Source organism: Oryx dammah, unplaced genomic scaffold (genome assembly GCF_014754425.2).
Source record: "Oryx dammah isolate SB20612 unplaced genomic scaffold, SCBI_Odam_1.1 HiC_scaffold_12, whole genome shotgun sequence".
NCBI classification, from domain to species: Eukaryota; Metazoa; Chordata; class Mammalia; order Artiodactyla; family Bovidae; genus Oryx; species Oryx dammah.
The window spans coordinates 51,711,235-51,728,749 of NW_024070196.1; the positions used below are offsets into that span (position 1 = coordinate 51,711,235).

The following is a 17,515-nucleotide window of genomic DNA, read 5'->3' on the forward strand; positions in this document are numbered from 1 at the left end:
TTTCTTTCTCTATAGATTTGCCTACTCTATTACTTTGTATAAATGGAAACATATAATAAGGTCTTGTTGGGCTTCTTTTTTTTTTTTTTCCCATGGTAAAATTTTATTTTTCTACCTCAGTTGCTTATGGGGGTAAAAATAAAACGTCATTAGGGAGAAGCACAGATGAACTGTTTACGGAGATGAAGAAAATTCACAACGGCTCGAACGTCTGTGAGCTAAGTATACTAGCACAAGTTCACCAAAGCAATTCACAGCAGAACAGAACAAACAGGGGAAAAAAAAGCCATACAGATTTGGAAAAATAGCATCTATGAAAAAGTCTGCGGGAAAATAAAAGGAAATTAACCAATGATGACATCAAGCATCTTTAATGAGATGAGCCAAACTGCACACGTTGGGTCTAAAGGATGTGTGTGCATGCTTGTTGCTAAGTTGTGTCTGACTCTTCACGACCCCATGGGGCCCGCCAGGCTCCTCTGTCCATGGGATTCTCCAGGCAAGAATACTGGAGTGGGTTGCCATTGCCTTTTCCATGGGCTTCTTTTACTTTGTGTGTATATTATTTTTTGCTGCACCTTGTGCTGCTTGCAGCGTTAGTTCCTCCACCAGGGATTGAACCTGGGCCCACGGCAGTGACAGGCCTGAGCCCTAACCCCTGAACCGCCAGATAATTCCCTTTAGCATAACGTTTTAAATGTTTATCCACAGTGTAGCATAATTCCACACTTTATTATTTTCTATGACTGAGAAATATTATATGGATAGTTGTTGTTCAGTCACTAAGCCTTGTCTGACTCTTTGTGACCCGGTGGACTGCAGCATGCCAGGCTTTTCTGTCCTCCATTATCTCTTGGAGTTTGTTCAGATTCATGTCCATTGAGTCAGTGACGCTGTCTAACCATTTCATCCTCTTGCTGCCGCCTTCTCCTTTTGCTTTCAGTCTTTCCCAGCATCAGGGTCTTTTCCAGTGAATCAGCTCTTCACGTCATATGGATACACCACACTTATTCCACAGTTGATGGACATTTGAGTTGTTTCTGAATTTTGGCTATTATGAAAAGTGTTGCTATCCTTAATGTAGATTTGTATAAAAGGATCAAGGTTTCTAAAGTTTTGACAAAGTTTTTTGGTAATAGTATTTTGTTCCCCATTCATTTTCAGACTCTCCTGGGACCTTCGGATATTTCACTTCTGAATGTCAGCAACTGAAAATGCCTGTAGACGATGAAGCATCTGAAGATGACTCAGATTCAGTTTCTTCAAACAGTGCAAGAACCTGAATTTTCAAATGAGAGCGTGTAGCAATTTCTGTACACTATGGAAGATTTTGACTTGGGGAAACCCTCACAGAAAGCTTCATCTTCTATAGAATCTGATATAAAAAATTCTCCTCATACTCTTGGACTGAACTTAAATACTAATAGGTAAGAATGGGAATAGATTTTTTAATGTAGTGACAAATAAAAATAACATTATTTGCATAATTTACCAGTTTATCCGAATAGTGTCATACTTACTGTTTGCCTTTTTAAAACCCCAAAACTGAGATCAGGAACTGTTCAAGGACAGTTGTTTAAGAATAATTTCAGTACTTTCATGTTCTTCATTTCTTCCAGAGATACTCTTTTATATGGGGAGCATTGTGAAAAAGAACTTGGTTTGCTAGATGCAGTTCTCTTTACATTTTTTTTTTTTTTTGGTAAATTACAAGCATATCTTTAAAATTTAATTGCCTAAATATTGCTTCTCCATTTTGAAATTAAGAGGAAAAATAATGTTTCATGTTGCAGAAGTACCTCACCAGTCTTGAAAGTAGCAATTTCAAGATTGAAAAAAAATTGAATACTAGGAAGTTAGCAAAAAAACAGGCTGAGTTGACAAAATAGATGCTATCAAACACTGCATTTTATGCATTTTCTTTTTAAATTATCCCGCGTTTGGTTTGTTTGAATCAGGGCCTGTTTACTCTCATTTTATACATAGTTAGACAAGTTGATTATTTGGTTTCTAAACTTCTTGTTGTTATTCAGTCATTAAGTCATGTCCAGTTCTTTGAGACCCCATGAACTACAGCATGCAAGCTTCAAAATTTGCATTAGCTTACAAACAGCAGAGGCAGAGGCCATTAACCACCTATAAAAAGCAAGTACAGTAAAGCAGAAACATAGCAGTCTGGCACCTACTGTAAAGAAGCAAACTTGCACACAGTAATAGATCTTGAAGAAATTGTGTATTTTAAATAAATCCCTTAAAAGACTTCTTTATTCTTTGCCCTCCTCAGGAGGAATTTAAGGCAGCTTACAAGAAAATATAAAATGAGAAAGCATAAAGTAAGGTAGAAAGGGAGAAAAGAAAAAAGCATGGGACATGGTCCAGAAACACTTGCCATCGTAATCTGTACCTACTTCCTGAATGCTGGCCACGCTTTTTGTTTCCTGTGTCATCATTTGGCAGCCCTTTTGAAATCCTCTTCTAGATGAAACCCTTTTTAGAGCATAGTGTTTAATTTGCCTGGAGGAACTTAAAATGTGCCTTTCTAATGAAAATTATGTCACTGAGCTGTCTCCCTTTTATTGTGACTGGCAGTTAAATTGGCCAAATTTAAACTTGATTATTATACAACTGTAATTGTGTATTAAACCCTTAATGGATACCATATTATGTTCTTTCCCTTGAATTTTTATTAGTATTTTTCTGATCCTAACTCTTTATTACATTACTGTTACTTTCATTAGTGTCCTCTTTTTCACAAATTGTTTGTAAAACAAAGCAGAGTATCAATAAATAAAAGAAAAATGACCTTTCAGTGGTTGGAATTTAAATAAATTTTAATGTCCCTAATTATCCCTTGTGTTTTTATAAAGCAAATCTGAAATAAACTCCTCTCAGATTTGGAAAAGCAGTCCTCCTGGGAAAAATTAGTGCTATTTTATACATTGAATAGGCTAAATAAATCCTGAATATCTGCTACTAATTTGCTTGGCACTGCTTTTATTCAAAGACAGTGCAAAGATAAGCATGAGCTTATCATGCCAAATTAGGGGGATCCAGTTAACAAGACATGACTGTAATTCTGGGCAGTGGAGAAAGGATCTCCATTACAATAAAGGACTGCTCTTAAAATGGAGTGAAATACTCCTCTGGAATAATTTAGATAGGAGTCGCTGAGAATTTTCCTTATTGTTTAGCCTACACTTTTATCTTCTGCTCTATTTTGGAGTATTCTCTCCCTTCTGAAGTTCGTTCTGTTTTGTTCTTAAAAATATAATTAAGCGCTATCTGTCTTTTCACTGCTATTTTCCTTTCATGGACAAACTTGTGATCAGATTTTCAGCAAATGAGGTGCTCTTAAGTAGGATTAAGTATCAGTAGTTTTGTACTGTTCTGCTAAATCTTGAACTGCTGAATTATTCAACACTTTGGTAGAATGAAGAAAACCATGTGAATTATTTATGTTTCAACAGAAGTAGTCCCCACCTTAGTACAAATGGGGTATCCTCTTTCTCAGGGAAGACCAGACCATCTGTAATTCAAGGTACAGTTGAAGTCCTCACCTCTTTAATGCAAGAGCTACAAAACAGTGGAAAGACTGATTCGGAACTTTGGAAAAACTGTGAGGTATCTAGTTTTGTTTTATTTTTGGAATTAAAACAATTTCTGTTTATGAATATGCCTCTACTAAACTCTAAATTATTAGCAATTTGTATTCTAAAGAGCATGATACTTAAGTTATTGCTAGAATAAAGCGGTCAAGTATATTAATTAAGGAACAATATAGAACAAATGTGAACACAATGATCAAAAGTACATTTTAATAATATATTTACTAATATATAAATTAGACATTCTAATTTATATATTGTGAATGTGAACTAAAATACTTTGTTATACTTTGTTAGGTTTTTTCGTTAGTTTTTATAAACTAAAATGTCTTTTTTCAGAAAAATGAGAATTGCCAACCAAATTGTTGATATTTGTTACTAATCCTAATCTTTTAAGTAACTTAAACAGAATTGTCATGATTTTGTAAAACATAAATTCACTTTGAAATATTTTGAATGCTCTGTTTATAAATAAGGCTTCTGTTTCATACCTTATTGCATTTAGCTGTGCTCCATTGACTTACATTGATTATTCAGGTCAAGTTGTTTTTTCCTTTTGTCTATAGGTTAAATTGCGATATAAAAATTTAACAGTTGAAAGAATATTTATATGTAAATTTTGTGTCATGCAGTAATGCCCATGATACACTTTTCAAAGGCTAGAGTTGGTAATGCTTTGTAGAAATGTATAAAACATTATTATTAAATTCTTTATTTGGAGAGCAGTAAATTTTGTTTTAAATGTTAATTATAGTTCTAAGACTATAATTTGTGTTAATTTTCAGAGTGTGGAATAAATAGAATGAAAGATTATCTGGTTTAAGAAATCAGTAATAGCTACTTATATTCATTATCCATAATCGTTAGAGTTATAAAAATGACTAAGTTTGATATGGCAAACTTAAAAGAAGACTGCTTTAACTTTCTATACTTTTTTTCCACATAATGATCAGTATGTGCTAATGCAAAAGACCTATAAAATGTCCTTGTAAAATGATGTAAATAATAATGGAATGTTTTATGAAATGTTTCCCCTAGTACTTTAAAAAAAATGAGGCAAATTGCCTGGATGTGGCTTGACGTCTGGTAAATTCATTTTTAACTAGAAAGTTTTGTGTGAAATCTTCGAAATCAACATCTTCAATCAGAATCAGAGTATATTTGTGAATTTAAGACATAGATTATTACATGCCAGGATACCATCTAGCCACTTAAACCTCCTAACATTTGAACAGGTTTCTTTCTACCCTTTCTTCTGTGATCTAACAGATTTTTAAAATTATGTTTTGTATTAACTGACTTTAATTTTCATAATGTAGGCATATAATTGATTATTCACTGAGGAGCTTTGTAAGCTATTTCGTATTTTGACGGAACATGAAATGCTATTTTGGCCATTTCAGTAAAACTTCTTGAATTTGTTTTTTGTGTTTTTGTAACATATGAAAATAAAGGCCCCTGATGCTTTAGGGTAGTGCTTTAGAAAGAATGGGAGGGTAAATATTGTGTAAGTCTTATTCCTGATTCTTCCCTGAATTTCATGTTTATACCTTTCTTTTGGAATAGTAACATTTGTCTGATTTCTACCAGTTATAAGAAGCTAATGTACATTATTAAAGAACTAAACCTTCTACAGAGCTCTGGAAGAGATCTGGTGATGACCTGATTCTTTAGAATTATTTTATTAAAACTCTTCTGGAATTCTCAAAGTTTATCACTGGTTAAACTTGGGAAGGTTATATATTTTTATTCTATCAGGAAAGAATCTGTTAATGCATTTCTGTAGAAATACTTTAAGCTATTCTTTTTGTTTGCTTTTGGCCACACTGTGTGGCTTGTGGAATCTTAGTTCCCCGACCAGGGATTGATACTGCGTCCACGGCAGTGAAAGCACTGAGTCCTAATCACTCGATCCCCAGGGAATTCCTCTAATGCATTTTAAAGTACTTGCTAATACTTCTATGATTGTAAGAAAATTTTAAAGCATATCATTATCTGTAGCATTTTAACTATTTAGCACTACTGATTATAATAATAACAATTATCTGATGATTATTGCTTACCTATTTGCCGGGCAGTATACGAGATACTTTCTGTCAGTGGCCCTCAACCTTATTAGACCTGAAGCTCTCTTTTTATAACAGCTTTTAAAATAACATCAACTTATATTGTCCTGAAATGAAATTCACAAATAATATAACCTGCTTGTATCTGCTTTAAAAAAAAGTCAGTGTAATGTCCTGTGATATAAAGGAGTAATAATACTTATTTATAAGCTAATATGTAAATATATAAATGCTCAGATGTATCTACATTAGAGAACATAACGAAGCAGTCCAGCATTTACCTCTGTGGAGACTCTCCATGAACGCAGCAGCTATCAGCACAGGACGGGACAGCTGCCTTGCATCGATGCACCAGCACTGTAGCTGGAGATGCAATTTTCTGAAACGGCGTGTAATTTCTGAGCAAATACTGAAACATCTTGGTAGTTGCACTCCTGGACAATCTGGTGACTTGAAAACTGCAAAATACAATATAAAATAGACACAGGATAGTTCTTTATTGCAGAGACTGTCCTGTGTTTTGTATCCCTGGACCATGCCCCCTAAATGCTAGTGGTGCTCCCATTATCTTTGTGACAACCATGACCTCATAGATTTCAACATATAGTTCTCCCATTGAGATCCTTGCCTTGCAGGCATCATATTTAAAATTTAATCCTCACAGCCACAGATAATGTGTTGTTATTGCCATTTTATAAATTAGGAAACTGAGGGCTTCCCTGGTGGCTCAGTGGTAAAGAATCTGCCTGCCAGTGCAGGGGACCCAGGTTTGATCCCTGATCTGGGAAAATTCCACGTGCCGCAGAGCAGCTAAGCCTGTGCTCTGCAACAAGAGAAGCCGTTGCAGTAAGAAGTCTGTGCACCTCAGCTAAAGAGTAGCTACTGCTCGCTGCAACTAGAGAAAAGCCCCTGCACAGCAGCAAAGACCTGGCACAGCCCCTGCCCCCACTCCAAAAAAATGCACACTGGATTTTAAAGACAGTAAAGGAATGTAAAATATCTCCTTAGTAATTTTTTTTTTAAACTAGGAAACTGAAGTATAAAGAAATTAAATTTACTTGTTCAGAATCACACAAGTTGGTGGTGGAGAGGTGGGTGTCAGAACTGTGGGAAAGCCCACAACGTATTTACCAGGTCAGACTAGGGAACCAGACTATAGCAATCCCATGCAGGCTGATAGCATCAGAAAACTGCGTTCACAGGAAAACTTCAGTCAGGGGCCCATATCCTCCAACAACATATAAAATGCAGGTAGTACAAATCACTTTAGTTTGAAATGAATAATAGCCCTTCTTAACAATTAAGTGTATAATGTTATCACTGTATTAATAATATTCTTTAAGTTACTTTATTTAAAATTAAAGGGTAAACAATAAAATCTGTCTCAGAAAAACAAAAATCTCCACTAATTTATAGCCTGAATGAACTCTTCATTTGTATCCTAAATAAGAAAATGATGATAAGGATGTGATTAATATCTTGTCTCACATACTATGAAGCCATTATTTTTATTAAGTTGTTATTCTATCATTATTATAGTTAAGCTTTATGTGAATAATAACTGTATCAGATTAAAAATAACATCTAAAGGGTACAGGGGTATAATTTAAGAAAACTGTTGCTTGGTTGTTTCTTTTCTGTTTTCATTAATATATAAGGTACTTTGTAAGTTGAGAGAGTAAGGGACTTGATTTGATCTAGTCCTCTTTGTCCTGAAGTCAGTTGATTTAGAATTCTCACTTCCTGTCAGTGCCCTCATATTTCATTTAAGGCTTTCTTTTCCAATCTTGAGGTTTCCTCCCCTTTACCTTAATACCGTTATACAGATTTCAGCTTAATTCTGTTACATTGTGTAAATGGCTTTCACCATTAATGGGGAGGATCACTGGATTGTGTGGTCTATAATACCAAGAAAAGTTCAGCTTGCAGTTGTTGTTCCATCGTTGAATCATGTTCAACTCTTTGTGACTCCATGAACTGAAGCATGCCAGGCTTCCCTGTTGTTCACTATCTCCCTGAGTTTGTTCAGACTCATGTCCATTGAGTCAGTGATGCCATCCAACCATTTCATCCTCTGTCGCCTCCTCCTTTTGCCCCCAGTCTTTCCCCCCCTCAGTCTTTTCCTTTGAGTCGGCTCTTCACATCAGGTGGCCAGAGTATTGGAGCTTCAGTTTCAGCCTCAGTCCTTCCAGATATTCAGGGTTGGTTTCCTTCAGCTTTCAATATCCATTGTTATATGTTTGTTTAGACTGTATATCTGAGTACCCACTCTTAACTTGGTCTTGTATCCTAGGTGCTGGAGTGCAGGCAGGGATGGGAGGGAGACTGGTAAACCCAAGTGAACCAATGAAATATTTGCAGATTGTGGTAAATGCTCTGAAGGAACTAAACAGGATGCCAAGAAAGAGAGTGCCTGTGAGGATGGTTTGGAAAACTCTTTGCGAGAAGAGGATAATTAAGCTGAAATTGCGGGATGGGAAGAAGCCAGCCACGTTGAGAGCTCGGGAGAGAGCTTTCCCTGTAGAGGGTACAGCAAGTGTCAGTACAAGACTTCTGAGGCTAAAGACAGTTTGGGCATGTCCAGGGAACAGAGGGAGGCCAGTGAGGCCAGTGTGTGTCATGAAAGGGACAGAGGGATTTGAGAGGAAGCTGGGAGGTGTGTGCAACACAGATCACACAGGGCCCTGTAGGGAATAGAATGGAATGGAAATGACACTGGAATGGAAATGGAATGGAAAGACACTGGACGGTTTTAAACAAGGAAGCCAGTTGTCGCAGTAGCTACTTTTTGACATTATATATTGTTGCATACTGTTTGTTTATTTTATATTTTGGGCTCCAAAATCACTGCAGATGGTGACCGCAGCCATGAAATTAAGACACTTGCTCCTTGGAAGAAAAGCTATGACCAACCTAAACAGCATATTAATAAGCAGAAACATTACCAACAAAGAAAGGTCTGTCTAGTCAAAGCTATGGTTTTCCCAGTAGTCATGTATGGATGTGAGAGTTGGACTATAAAGAAAGCTGAGTGCCAAAGAATTGGTGCTTTTGAACTGTGGTGTTGGAAAAGGCTCTTGAGAGTCCCTTGGATTGCAAGGAGATCCAAGCAGTCCATCCTAAAGGAGATCAGTCCTGAATATTCATTGGAAGGACTGATGTTGAAGCTGAAACTCCGATACTTTGGGCCACCTGATGTGGAGAACTGACTCATTTGAAAAGACCCTGTTGCTGGGAAAGATTGAAGGCGGGAGGAGAAGGGACCAACAGAGGATGAGATGGTTGGATGGCATCACTGACACAATGGACATGAGTTTAAATAGGCTCTGGGAGTTAGTGATGGACAGGGAAGCCTGGCTCAGTCCATCGGGGTCACAAAGAGTTGGACACGACTGAGCAACTGAACTGAACTGAACTGTTAACTGACAGTAGACCAGCCTTTAGTGTGAATTCAGCCTCTAGAGAATTCATACTCCCCTCTTGTGTTTTGGCCTCATCTAGTTACAAGAGCACCAACTACTCTTGGTTGATCAGGATGGTTCAGGACCTAAAAGGGGCTCCGAAGGGGATCTTAGGCCACGTCCATAGGTTTTCAGAGTCTTTTTTTTTTTTTTCCTTTTTCTTTCTTTTTTTAGCTGCTGCAGTGTTTAAAACACAAACACTTTAATATCTTACTCTAAAATGTTTGGATTTTTTTAAACTTGAAAAACAAATTAATTTGGGGTCAAATTCTCATAAACCAAACTTTTGTTTTAAAATGTGGGATTCTTTTTCTGGGTCCAAGTTAATGTTTAATGTTATGAGGAAAGGAAGAGGGGCTTAAGACAAATCTGAAGCACATCTACCGGCAGTTGTTGATTAATTAGAAAGGCAGCAGATGACATCAAGTTAATCAGATTTACTGAGACCTTCAAGTTTACCCAGACCACAGGTAACATAAAGGGGTGCCCAAGCCTATGTCCTTTTATTTTTGCATTTTTATAACCAATTTTATAGTTTTATAACTAATTTAGCTTATAATTTTTACATTAAAAATACATTTTTAAAAGGCCCTTTCCCATTGGAGGAATATTTCTGTGAAATACTAGGTTAAAAAATTATTTTTAACCAAAATATTTTATAATTTAATAGACCAGGTGGTTACAGCTATTCAGTTTGGTGGAAAAACATTGCCAAGAGCAGATAGTGGCTCAGCAGGAGCAATTTCACAACCAAATTCAAGTAAGTTTTCTTTATATTGATTCTTGTTTTACATTGTAAAATTTTTAGAAGAACCAATTAGTTAATTCTTTTTTGGGGGGGGGGGGCGGGGAGGAAGGATTAATTACTTGCACCCAAAGCAATGTCTCCCTGAACTGTAAAATTGAGGAAGTTTTAAACTAAGGGCACATGCATATTCATGAGGGGCCTTGAGCAGAGGAGAATTCAGCATAGAATTGGGGCAGAGATCTACAGAGTCCACGCTTTAGTAGACTGAAGTCAGGAGGGTCAGCATCATAGTTCCGTCCTCCACCCAGGTAGGGGCTTAATTCCTAGTGTCAGGGCTTATTGAAGCTCAGGTTCTTTATGTCTCATTGAAGACAGAACTCAGTGAAAGCTAAGGTAATAGTTAAGTGGATTTACTTAGAGAGGCACACATTCCACAGACAGAATGCTGTCTGTCTCAAAAGGCAAGAGTGGCCCTGGGAGAAACACACTCTACAGGCAGAGTGTGGGGGATCTCAGAAGATGAGAAGCCCCCAGTGAGTTAATTCTTTATATCAGTTTTGCTTATAAATTAAATGTAAGGCACAAGTGTCATCTTTAGACTAGTAGCTCTTATTTTTAAATGCAGTATATTTAAGACATTTGTGAAAATGTGATATTTAATATACATTCTTAGCCAAATCTCTTTTTTTTCCCCCAAATCTCTTTTTTATTTTTAGCATATACAGGAGGAAATAAAAAATTTAGTTAAGTTACAGACCAATAATGCTTCCTGGGCTTCCTATGGTAGAAGTTCTTTAAGCAAACAAAGATCTTCAGAAAGTCAAATGGGTTTTTTTTCTGAAAACGGTGAGAGAAATGAATATGTTATCAGTTATCCCAAGTCTGAAGAGTCTGAAATGCAGCAAGAAGCATCCTTGTCGCAACCAGACTGCAATGTGGATAGTAGCTCAGTGAGCAGTGGGTATGGAACCTTTTGCATCTCAGAACTAAACACCTACAAATCAAAGGACGCTCAAGATTTCATGGAGCACATAGAGGCTTCTGAAGGACAATTTGGAGCACCGGTGGTGCCAGCGGAGCCACTTGGAGATGGTGTGAAAAACCAGAGTTTTTATATACATCCAAATGAAGAGTTTTGTGCTTCTTTAAAGGAAGATACTCCCATTTTTCCCGGTGAATTTGAACACAGTTTTCTTGGTGAAAGTAAGATTTCAGAAGTATACAGTGGAAAAACAAACAAGTAAGTTGAATTTCTCCATCACTTGAAGGGAATTTTACTTGTTAAATACATTTATAATAAGCTAAAATGTTTAGTTAATACAGCTCTTTTTAGTTGGAATGAGTTGTATTTGAACATGTCAGTTTTATCAAATTTTTTATTTATTGCCTGTGGAAAATTGAAAGTTACAAAGCACACTATATGTTAATAACATCTGACTGCCTTCCCATTGATAATAAGACTACGAAAACTCTTGGGGTGGGAGGCTTGCCAGAAAAATACCTTTTATATTTTGTAATCAAGAGCCCAGAATAGAAGTCAGTTTCAGAATCAGTCCTGATTGTACCACTGAGGTGTGTCTTGGACAAGTTACTTATTAAGATTGAGTCTCAGTCTCTTAATTTGTAGAAGGAGGGCACTTAACTAGATCTTAGAAGATACTTTTAATAGAAAAAGTTTTCTGTATGATAATCTTACACAAAAGTAGATGCTGGCTAGAATTTTCTACTGTTACCTGTTAAATTCTTCTCAATATGTACTAAATTCTGTGTTGCTTGACCTTTGGGCTATAATTTTTTGTATTATACAGCTTCCCTGATGGCTCAAGCAGTAAAGAATCCACCTGCAATGCAGGAGAGCCAGGTTTGATCCCTGGGTTGTGAAGATCCCCTGGAGAAGGGAATGGCAACCCACTCCAGTATTCTCGCCTAGAGAATCCCATGAACAGAGGAGCCTGGAGGTCTGCAGTCCATGGGGTCACAGAGAGTTGGACATGACTGAGCGACTAATAGTTTTTGTATTTTACCGGAAAATACTCCTGTTAGGTTTTATTCCAGTTGAACTAAAATAAGGAATCAACCATTGACCTAATTTTTAGGAGAGGTACTTTAAACTTGAAAGAATATGTATCTTATATGTAGCTGACCATCATGATATGCAGTTATTTAAACTTGACACCCTGCAATTAAAGTTATTTTTATAAACCAGAAATTTCAATGAGGTTAATTTTTAAAATATTTTTTAGGAATTAACAGTTTGTATCTATTTAAAATGTATAACCTTTAAATGTGTGCATGTGTCATTTTAAAATTCCAGAATAATAGATTAATTCTTATACCTTCTCACTTAACATGTATTTTATTAAAAGAAATTATAGATAGGTGGTGATGACCATGGCTTTCCAGGTGGTGCAGTGATGAAGAATCTGCCTGCCAGTGCAGGAGATTCAGGTTGATCCCTGGGTTGGAAAGATCCCCTGAAGTAGAAAATGACAACCCACTCCAGTATTGCCTAAAAAATTCCTTGGACAGAGTAGCCTGATAGGCTATAGCCCATGGGGTTGCAAACAGCTGGATGCGACTGAGCACGCGCACATGGTAATAACCTTAGGGAGGCAACTAAGAAAGAGACGAAGGATGGTTTTTTTGATTTCTGTAAGGTAATAAATGTGTTTTGGTGCTGAAAAATAGGACGTGCTCAATAAATAATTGACTACACAGCAGATAGTATTTTAATTGTTTTTCTAAGTCGATGGTGATTATTTGCAGTTATATTTCACTTAGTTTTTTAGGCTAATAAAATTAATTAGTATTATATATATGAGTGTGTGTCAGCTAATTATAAAAAAGTTGATCAGAGGTGTCCTTATAACCATGGGGGGGGAAAAATCCTTAACATTTTTGTATAAATTATGTACATATAATTAATAAAGTTGATATATTAAGTTCTGTTTTGATAATATTTAAAATACATACTCTAAATGTAAATAGCCCTTTTAAGTCATTATAAAGTGTTGTACCTTGTAGTTATTTTCTATTTATAGTTTACTCAGGAATAATTTAGGAGAAGGCAGTGGCACCCTACTCCGGAGGAGCCTGGTAGGCTGCAGTCCATGGGGTCGCTAAGAGTCGGACACGACTGAGCAACTTCACTTTCACTTTTCTCTTTCATGCATTGGAGAAGGAAATGGCAACCCACTCCAGTGTTCTTGCCTGGAGAATCCCAGGGACGGTGGAGCCTGATGGGCTGCCGTCTATGGGGTCGCACAGAGTCAAACACGACTGAAGCGACTTAGCAGCAGCAGCAGGAATAATTTAGGAGAAGGCAGTGGTACCCCATTCCAGTACTCTTGCCTGGAAAATCCCATGGATGGAGGAGCCTGGTGGGCTGCAGTCCGTGGGGTCACTAAGAGTCTGACATGACTGAGCGACTTCACTTTCACGTTTCACTTTCATGCATTGGAGAAGGAAATGGCAACCCATTCCAGTGTTTTTGCCTGGAGAATCTCAGGGACAGGGGAGCCTGGTGGCTACCGTCTATGGGGTCGCACAGAGTCGGACACGACTGAAGTGACTTAGCAGCAGCATTGATTTGCTGAAAATTAGAGTGTAGGACTGAATCAACTGAAATTTTGTCACACACATTCATGTAATTTAAAACCAAATATTATATACAAGTATGATCAATTTTATGTTTGTTATATATTAGAAGAGATTTTGTAAGTTCAATGACATTTTAATTCATCCAGGGGACTTTTCAGTAAAAGAAACATAGGCTGAATTTGTAAGGCAAATAATTACTTAAAATTATGTCCAGTTTTATGTCTCTGAAGTATGTCATCTAATGTAAGGTATTTAACTATAGCAACTCATATCTTGGGTACTCATAAGTCCATCTAAATAAGTATGTTTTCACTATGGAGATATACTTAGTATTTGTAGGTGCCACTATGGTGGTTTTTGTTCTATCCCATGGCTACAGACTATACATACTGTTAATCACTGCTAGTCAGTCCTTTTCTTCATTTTGCCTTTAATAATAAGATATTGTAAAAAGAAATTCATGCAACTCAATAAAAATCTATCCCCTCTCTGCTATTAGAAAAGCAATTCGAAGCATAGTCTCTATCAGTGTTTAGTTTTATTTGAAGACAGCATTTAAAGAGAGGTATTTTGTTTTTTTCTTTTTAAATAGTAAATCGATAACATCATGGGCTCAAAGGCTGAAGCAGAACCAACCAAAGAGAGCACATAAAGAAGAGGGCTACTCAAAATCTATGCAAGGAGATGAGCAAACCAAGAAATCACCAATTGAGAAAGTAGGTGATAAGTCACTTGACTCTGGTGTGCTTTAGCTGCGGGTAATCAGGATAATTATGTTGTGTTTACCACCTGTTCATTAACATAATTTTTTTTTTTGCCTTTTCTTTTGTATTGTTAATTTGTTCCCTGTCTTTTATGGTGTCTCTGAGAATGGGAAACAGTCGTCCAAGTAGTGTTTCTTTAATAGGCCAGAAACCAAAGCTAGTGAGAAAGTGACTGAAGTGACTTAGCAGCAGAATCGTTAGGAGCTTCAGAAATCTGGGACTCCCCTGGTGGTCCAGTAGCTAAGACTCCGCGCTCCCAATGTAGGGGGCCTGGGTTTGATCTCTGATTGGGAAACTAGGTTCCATATGCTGCAACTAAGATCTGGTGCAGCCAAATAAACAAAATTTTAAAAATCTACTTACACCTGGCCACCAGCCCCAGATGGTCTGCCCTCATTGGTGTGGTTGTGACCTGTTACCAGGTGGTTTAAAAGCTCCTCCGGTGAGTCTTCTGGGCTGTAAAGCTTGAAACCAGTGATCTGGCCAAGTTTTCTCCCTCCATTCAGTGGAGAATCTGATGAGCAGGCGAAGGATCAGCCAAAGGTACTGTCTGAGAGATGCCGTTTGGGGTTAGGTCTTCCTAGTAGCCTGTCCTGCCTCTGGGGATCTCAGTAGGGCAGAGGGTAAAGCTGTGAGGAGGGCATGATGCTCTCTAAAGTTTTCCTTTTCTTTGATCATCTCCTAAACAAGTTTTATTTTCCTATTTTTTTAAAGGTGAATTCGATATTTTTAATATTAAATCATTAGGGGAAATCAAGTTTCTTTGGTATGTCTGTTTTAAACAGCTTTCAGGTAATGGGGATTGGTGAAACAAAGACACCACACCTGAAACGTACTTTTTACATGCCTAATTCTCAAATTCTGTGGATTCATAAAAGTTGGAACTTTCCTCTTTATTTCATCCTTTCTCATGTCTCTCATTGTTTTTTTTCATTTTCAGCCTAAATCCAGGGAATCTTTATGATCAGAATTCTCTTGGGATCCAATTTTCTTCTAATACAATATAGTGTATCTGGGGGTCTAGCTATTCTGAAGCCCATCTTGAAATTAGATAGTGTTTAGCGCAGGGGTTTTCTAAAGCTCCAGCTGGTCTTTGTTTCCTTGGTCCTTTGGGACAGACTGGCTGTTATCATTTTCCCAGCTGTGGCCTCCGTGGTGGTTTTTCAGGTGCGTTAGACGGTTACTGATGAAGGTCCTGTGCTAGGCTGAGGCTGGTTTCTTGGGAAGGGCTTTCCTTGCACCATACTTTCCTTTCTCTTTAAAAATGGGCTGTTTTCTTCAGCCAGTGCGTTATGGGGTGGAAGAGCAGCAGATGATTATGTGAGGTAAGCCCCCTCCGGCCAACGCAGTGTGCGTTGGCTTATCACTTTAGGATTTGCACCTCAGAACCGGTGCAAAACAAAATATTTCACTGGGAATTTTTCAGTTAGTCTTCTGCAGTCAGCTCTTTCTGGTCAGTTAAGTTCGGATTTACAACAGAAATTCGAACAGATAGGAGTTGTAGAAGAGACATTTGAGGAAAAAGAGGTTAAAAGTGGTGCCTTAGAAAGCGGTGCATGCATACTCAGTTGTGTCCGACTCTTTGTGACTCCATGGACTGTAACTCACCAGGCTCCTCTGTCTGTGGGAGTCTCTAGGCAAGAATACTGGAGTGGGTTGCCATGCCCTCCTCCAGGGGATCTTCCCAACCCAGGTATCGAACCTGTGTCTTATGTCTCCTCCATTGACAGGCGGATTCTTTACCATTGGCTTTACCTGGGAATCTGAGGAGGATAGAAAAAGAAGGCTGAGCAGAGATCCCCTTCTTGGTAGGGAGAATGTCAGCAGCTTTAGCATGCTTTTACTTTGGCAGTGGGTCCACGGGTGCTTGTAAGCAAATAGAGCCATGTACTTATTAACAGGAATTGAAAGTTTGGAGGTGGAACTGATAAGAAAAATTCCAATGAAAATAATCTTTTCACATATCTCTGTTTGGAAACACAGATTTCTTGTGACAATGCCAGAGATATGGTAAGGAAATTTTAACTTGGAGTTTTTAATTTGAATTGAGGATAAGTAAGCATTTTTAACCTTTTCTGGTAACCAATTATCTGTATACAAGATATAATCTACTGTTTAGAGTTCTTGTTCGTTATTTATGTGCAGTTTTCATTCAGAGTTGATTTATTGCAGTCTTACTGATAAAAATGAATTATTACAGCTTTTACATTAATTTTTGTACTAAATGATTGTAATTCTAGGCACTTGAAATTTCTTTTGGAAATTGATGGCAAATTAGGAATCCATTTTCATTCTGAACTTTTTAACACCTGCTTCCGGTTTCTTCTTCCAGCTATACAGAGAATCAAAATAAATGTTTGTAAATTACACAGGAGTAGAAAATCCTTCACTGTTAATTCCTATCATTTTGCAATTATTGGAACCATGGGGAAAGCCAGGCTGACTTTCTTTGTGAACCTCTGAAAGTTTCTCTGTGCCTGGGTTTGACACCTGGCTCATATTCCTTGGGTCAGCAGTTTGTGCCTAGCGATTTTAAACTGTCAACTGATAGCTTTCTTTCTTGATTTGTAGTCTGATTTCACTGCTGATACACATTCTCGAGCTTTTTACTTCAACAAACCAGATGAGGGTCCAAATTCTTGGATGTCTGATTCAGGAACAGGTATGATACTTGTTTTGTTTTCTGGCCTTACCCCTCGGCACGAGGGATCTTTGTTCCCCAGTCAGGGATAGAACCTGTGCCCCCTGCAGTGGAAGCATGGAGTCCTAACCACTGAACCACCTGGGAAGTCCCAATACTTACATTTTTAAGGAGTTTTTTCAAAATAGTAATGTGTGCATTTCTCCTAGGGTGATAATCGTGTACAGTATACTAAAGGGGTTTCTAAGATGTATTGTGTGTTGTCTTATGTCTCTGCATCTGTAACTTCCTCACTTGCCTTAATTTGTGCTACAAGTTTTGAAAAGATAAAAGTGTTTGTTTTTTTTTTACAGTTATTTCAAATGGCTACAAAAATCATCTCAGTGTTTTCTCAGATATCCAAAGTGAATTAAGAAATTCAACTCCCCTGTGAGCCATTCTGTATTCTCCATGGTGAACTTATTTTAGTCTTAATGGCTTTTCACACTAACTCCTTTTTCCACCATCCCACATCCAATACAGGATGAATCAGCTTTGCCTGTAAAAGTTGCCAGACTCTAGCAACTGTCACCACCTCCCTGCTCTCATCCTTCACAGAGCTTCATCACCTGCCCTCTGGGCTCCCATGAG

General features: G+C 37.5%; 1 protein-coding gene across 6 annotated transcripts in view; it reads left to right on the forward strand.

The window, feature by feature from the left end:
• MPHOSPH9 (M-phase phosphoprotein 9) overlaps nt 1–17,515 on the forward strand; it is a 59,595-nt gene that overhangs the window by 2,112 nt on the left and 39,968 nt on the right. For 3 of the 6 annotated variants that reach the window (XR_005722927.1, XM_040250641.1, XM_040250642.1), the window contains exons 2-7: nt 1,165–1,427; nt 3,468–3,621; nt 9,803–9,892; nt 10,597–11,120; nt 14,073–14,196; nt 16,816–16,906. Coding sequence is in view for 5 of the 6 variants with exons in the window: in XM_040250641.1 (XP_040106575.1) it covers nt 1,321–1,427; nt 3,468–3,621; nt 9,803–9,892; nt 10,597–11,120; nt 14,073–14,196; nt 16,816–16,906 (1,090 nt within the window). In the remaining variant the exon portion in view is untranslated. Of the gene's footprint in view, nt 1–1,161; nt 1,428–3,467; nt 3,622–9,802; nt 9,893–10,596; nt 11,121–14,072; nt 14,197–16,815; nt 16,907–17,515 lie in introns of those variants that run through there. The other 3 variants (XM_040250643.1, XM_040250644.1, XM_040250645.1) reach the window with 2 other exon arrangements.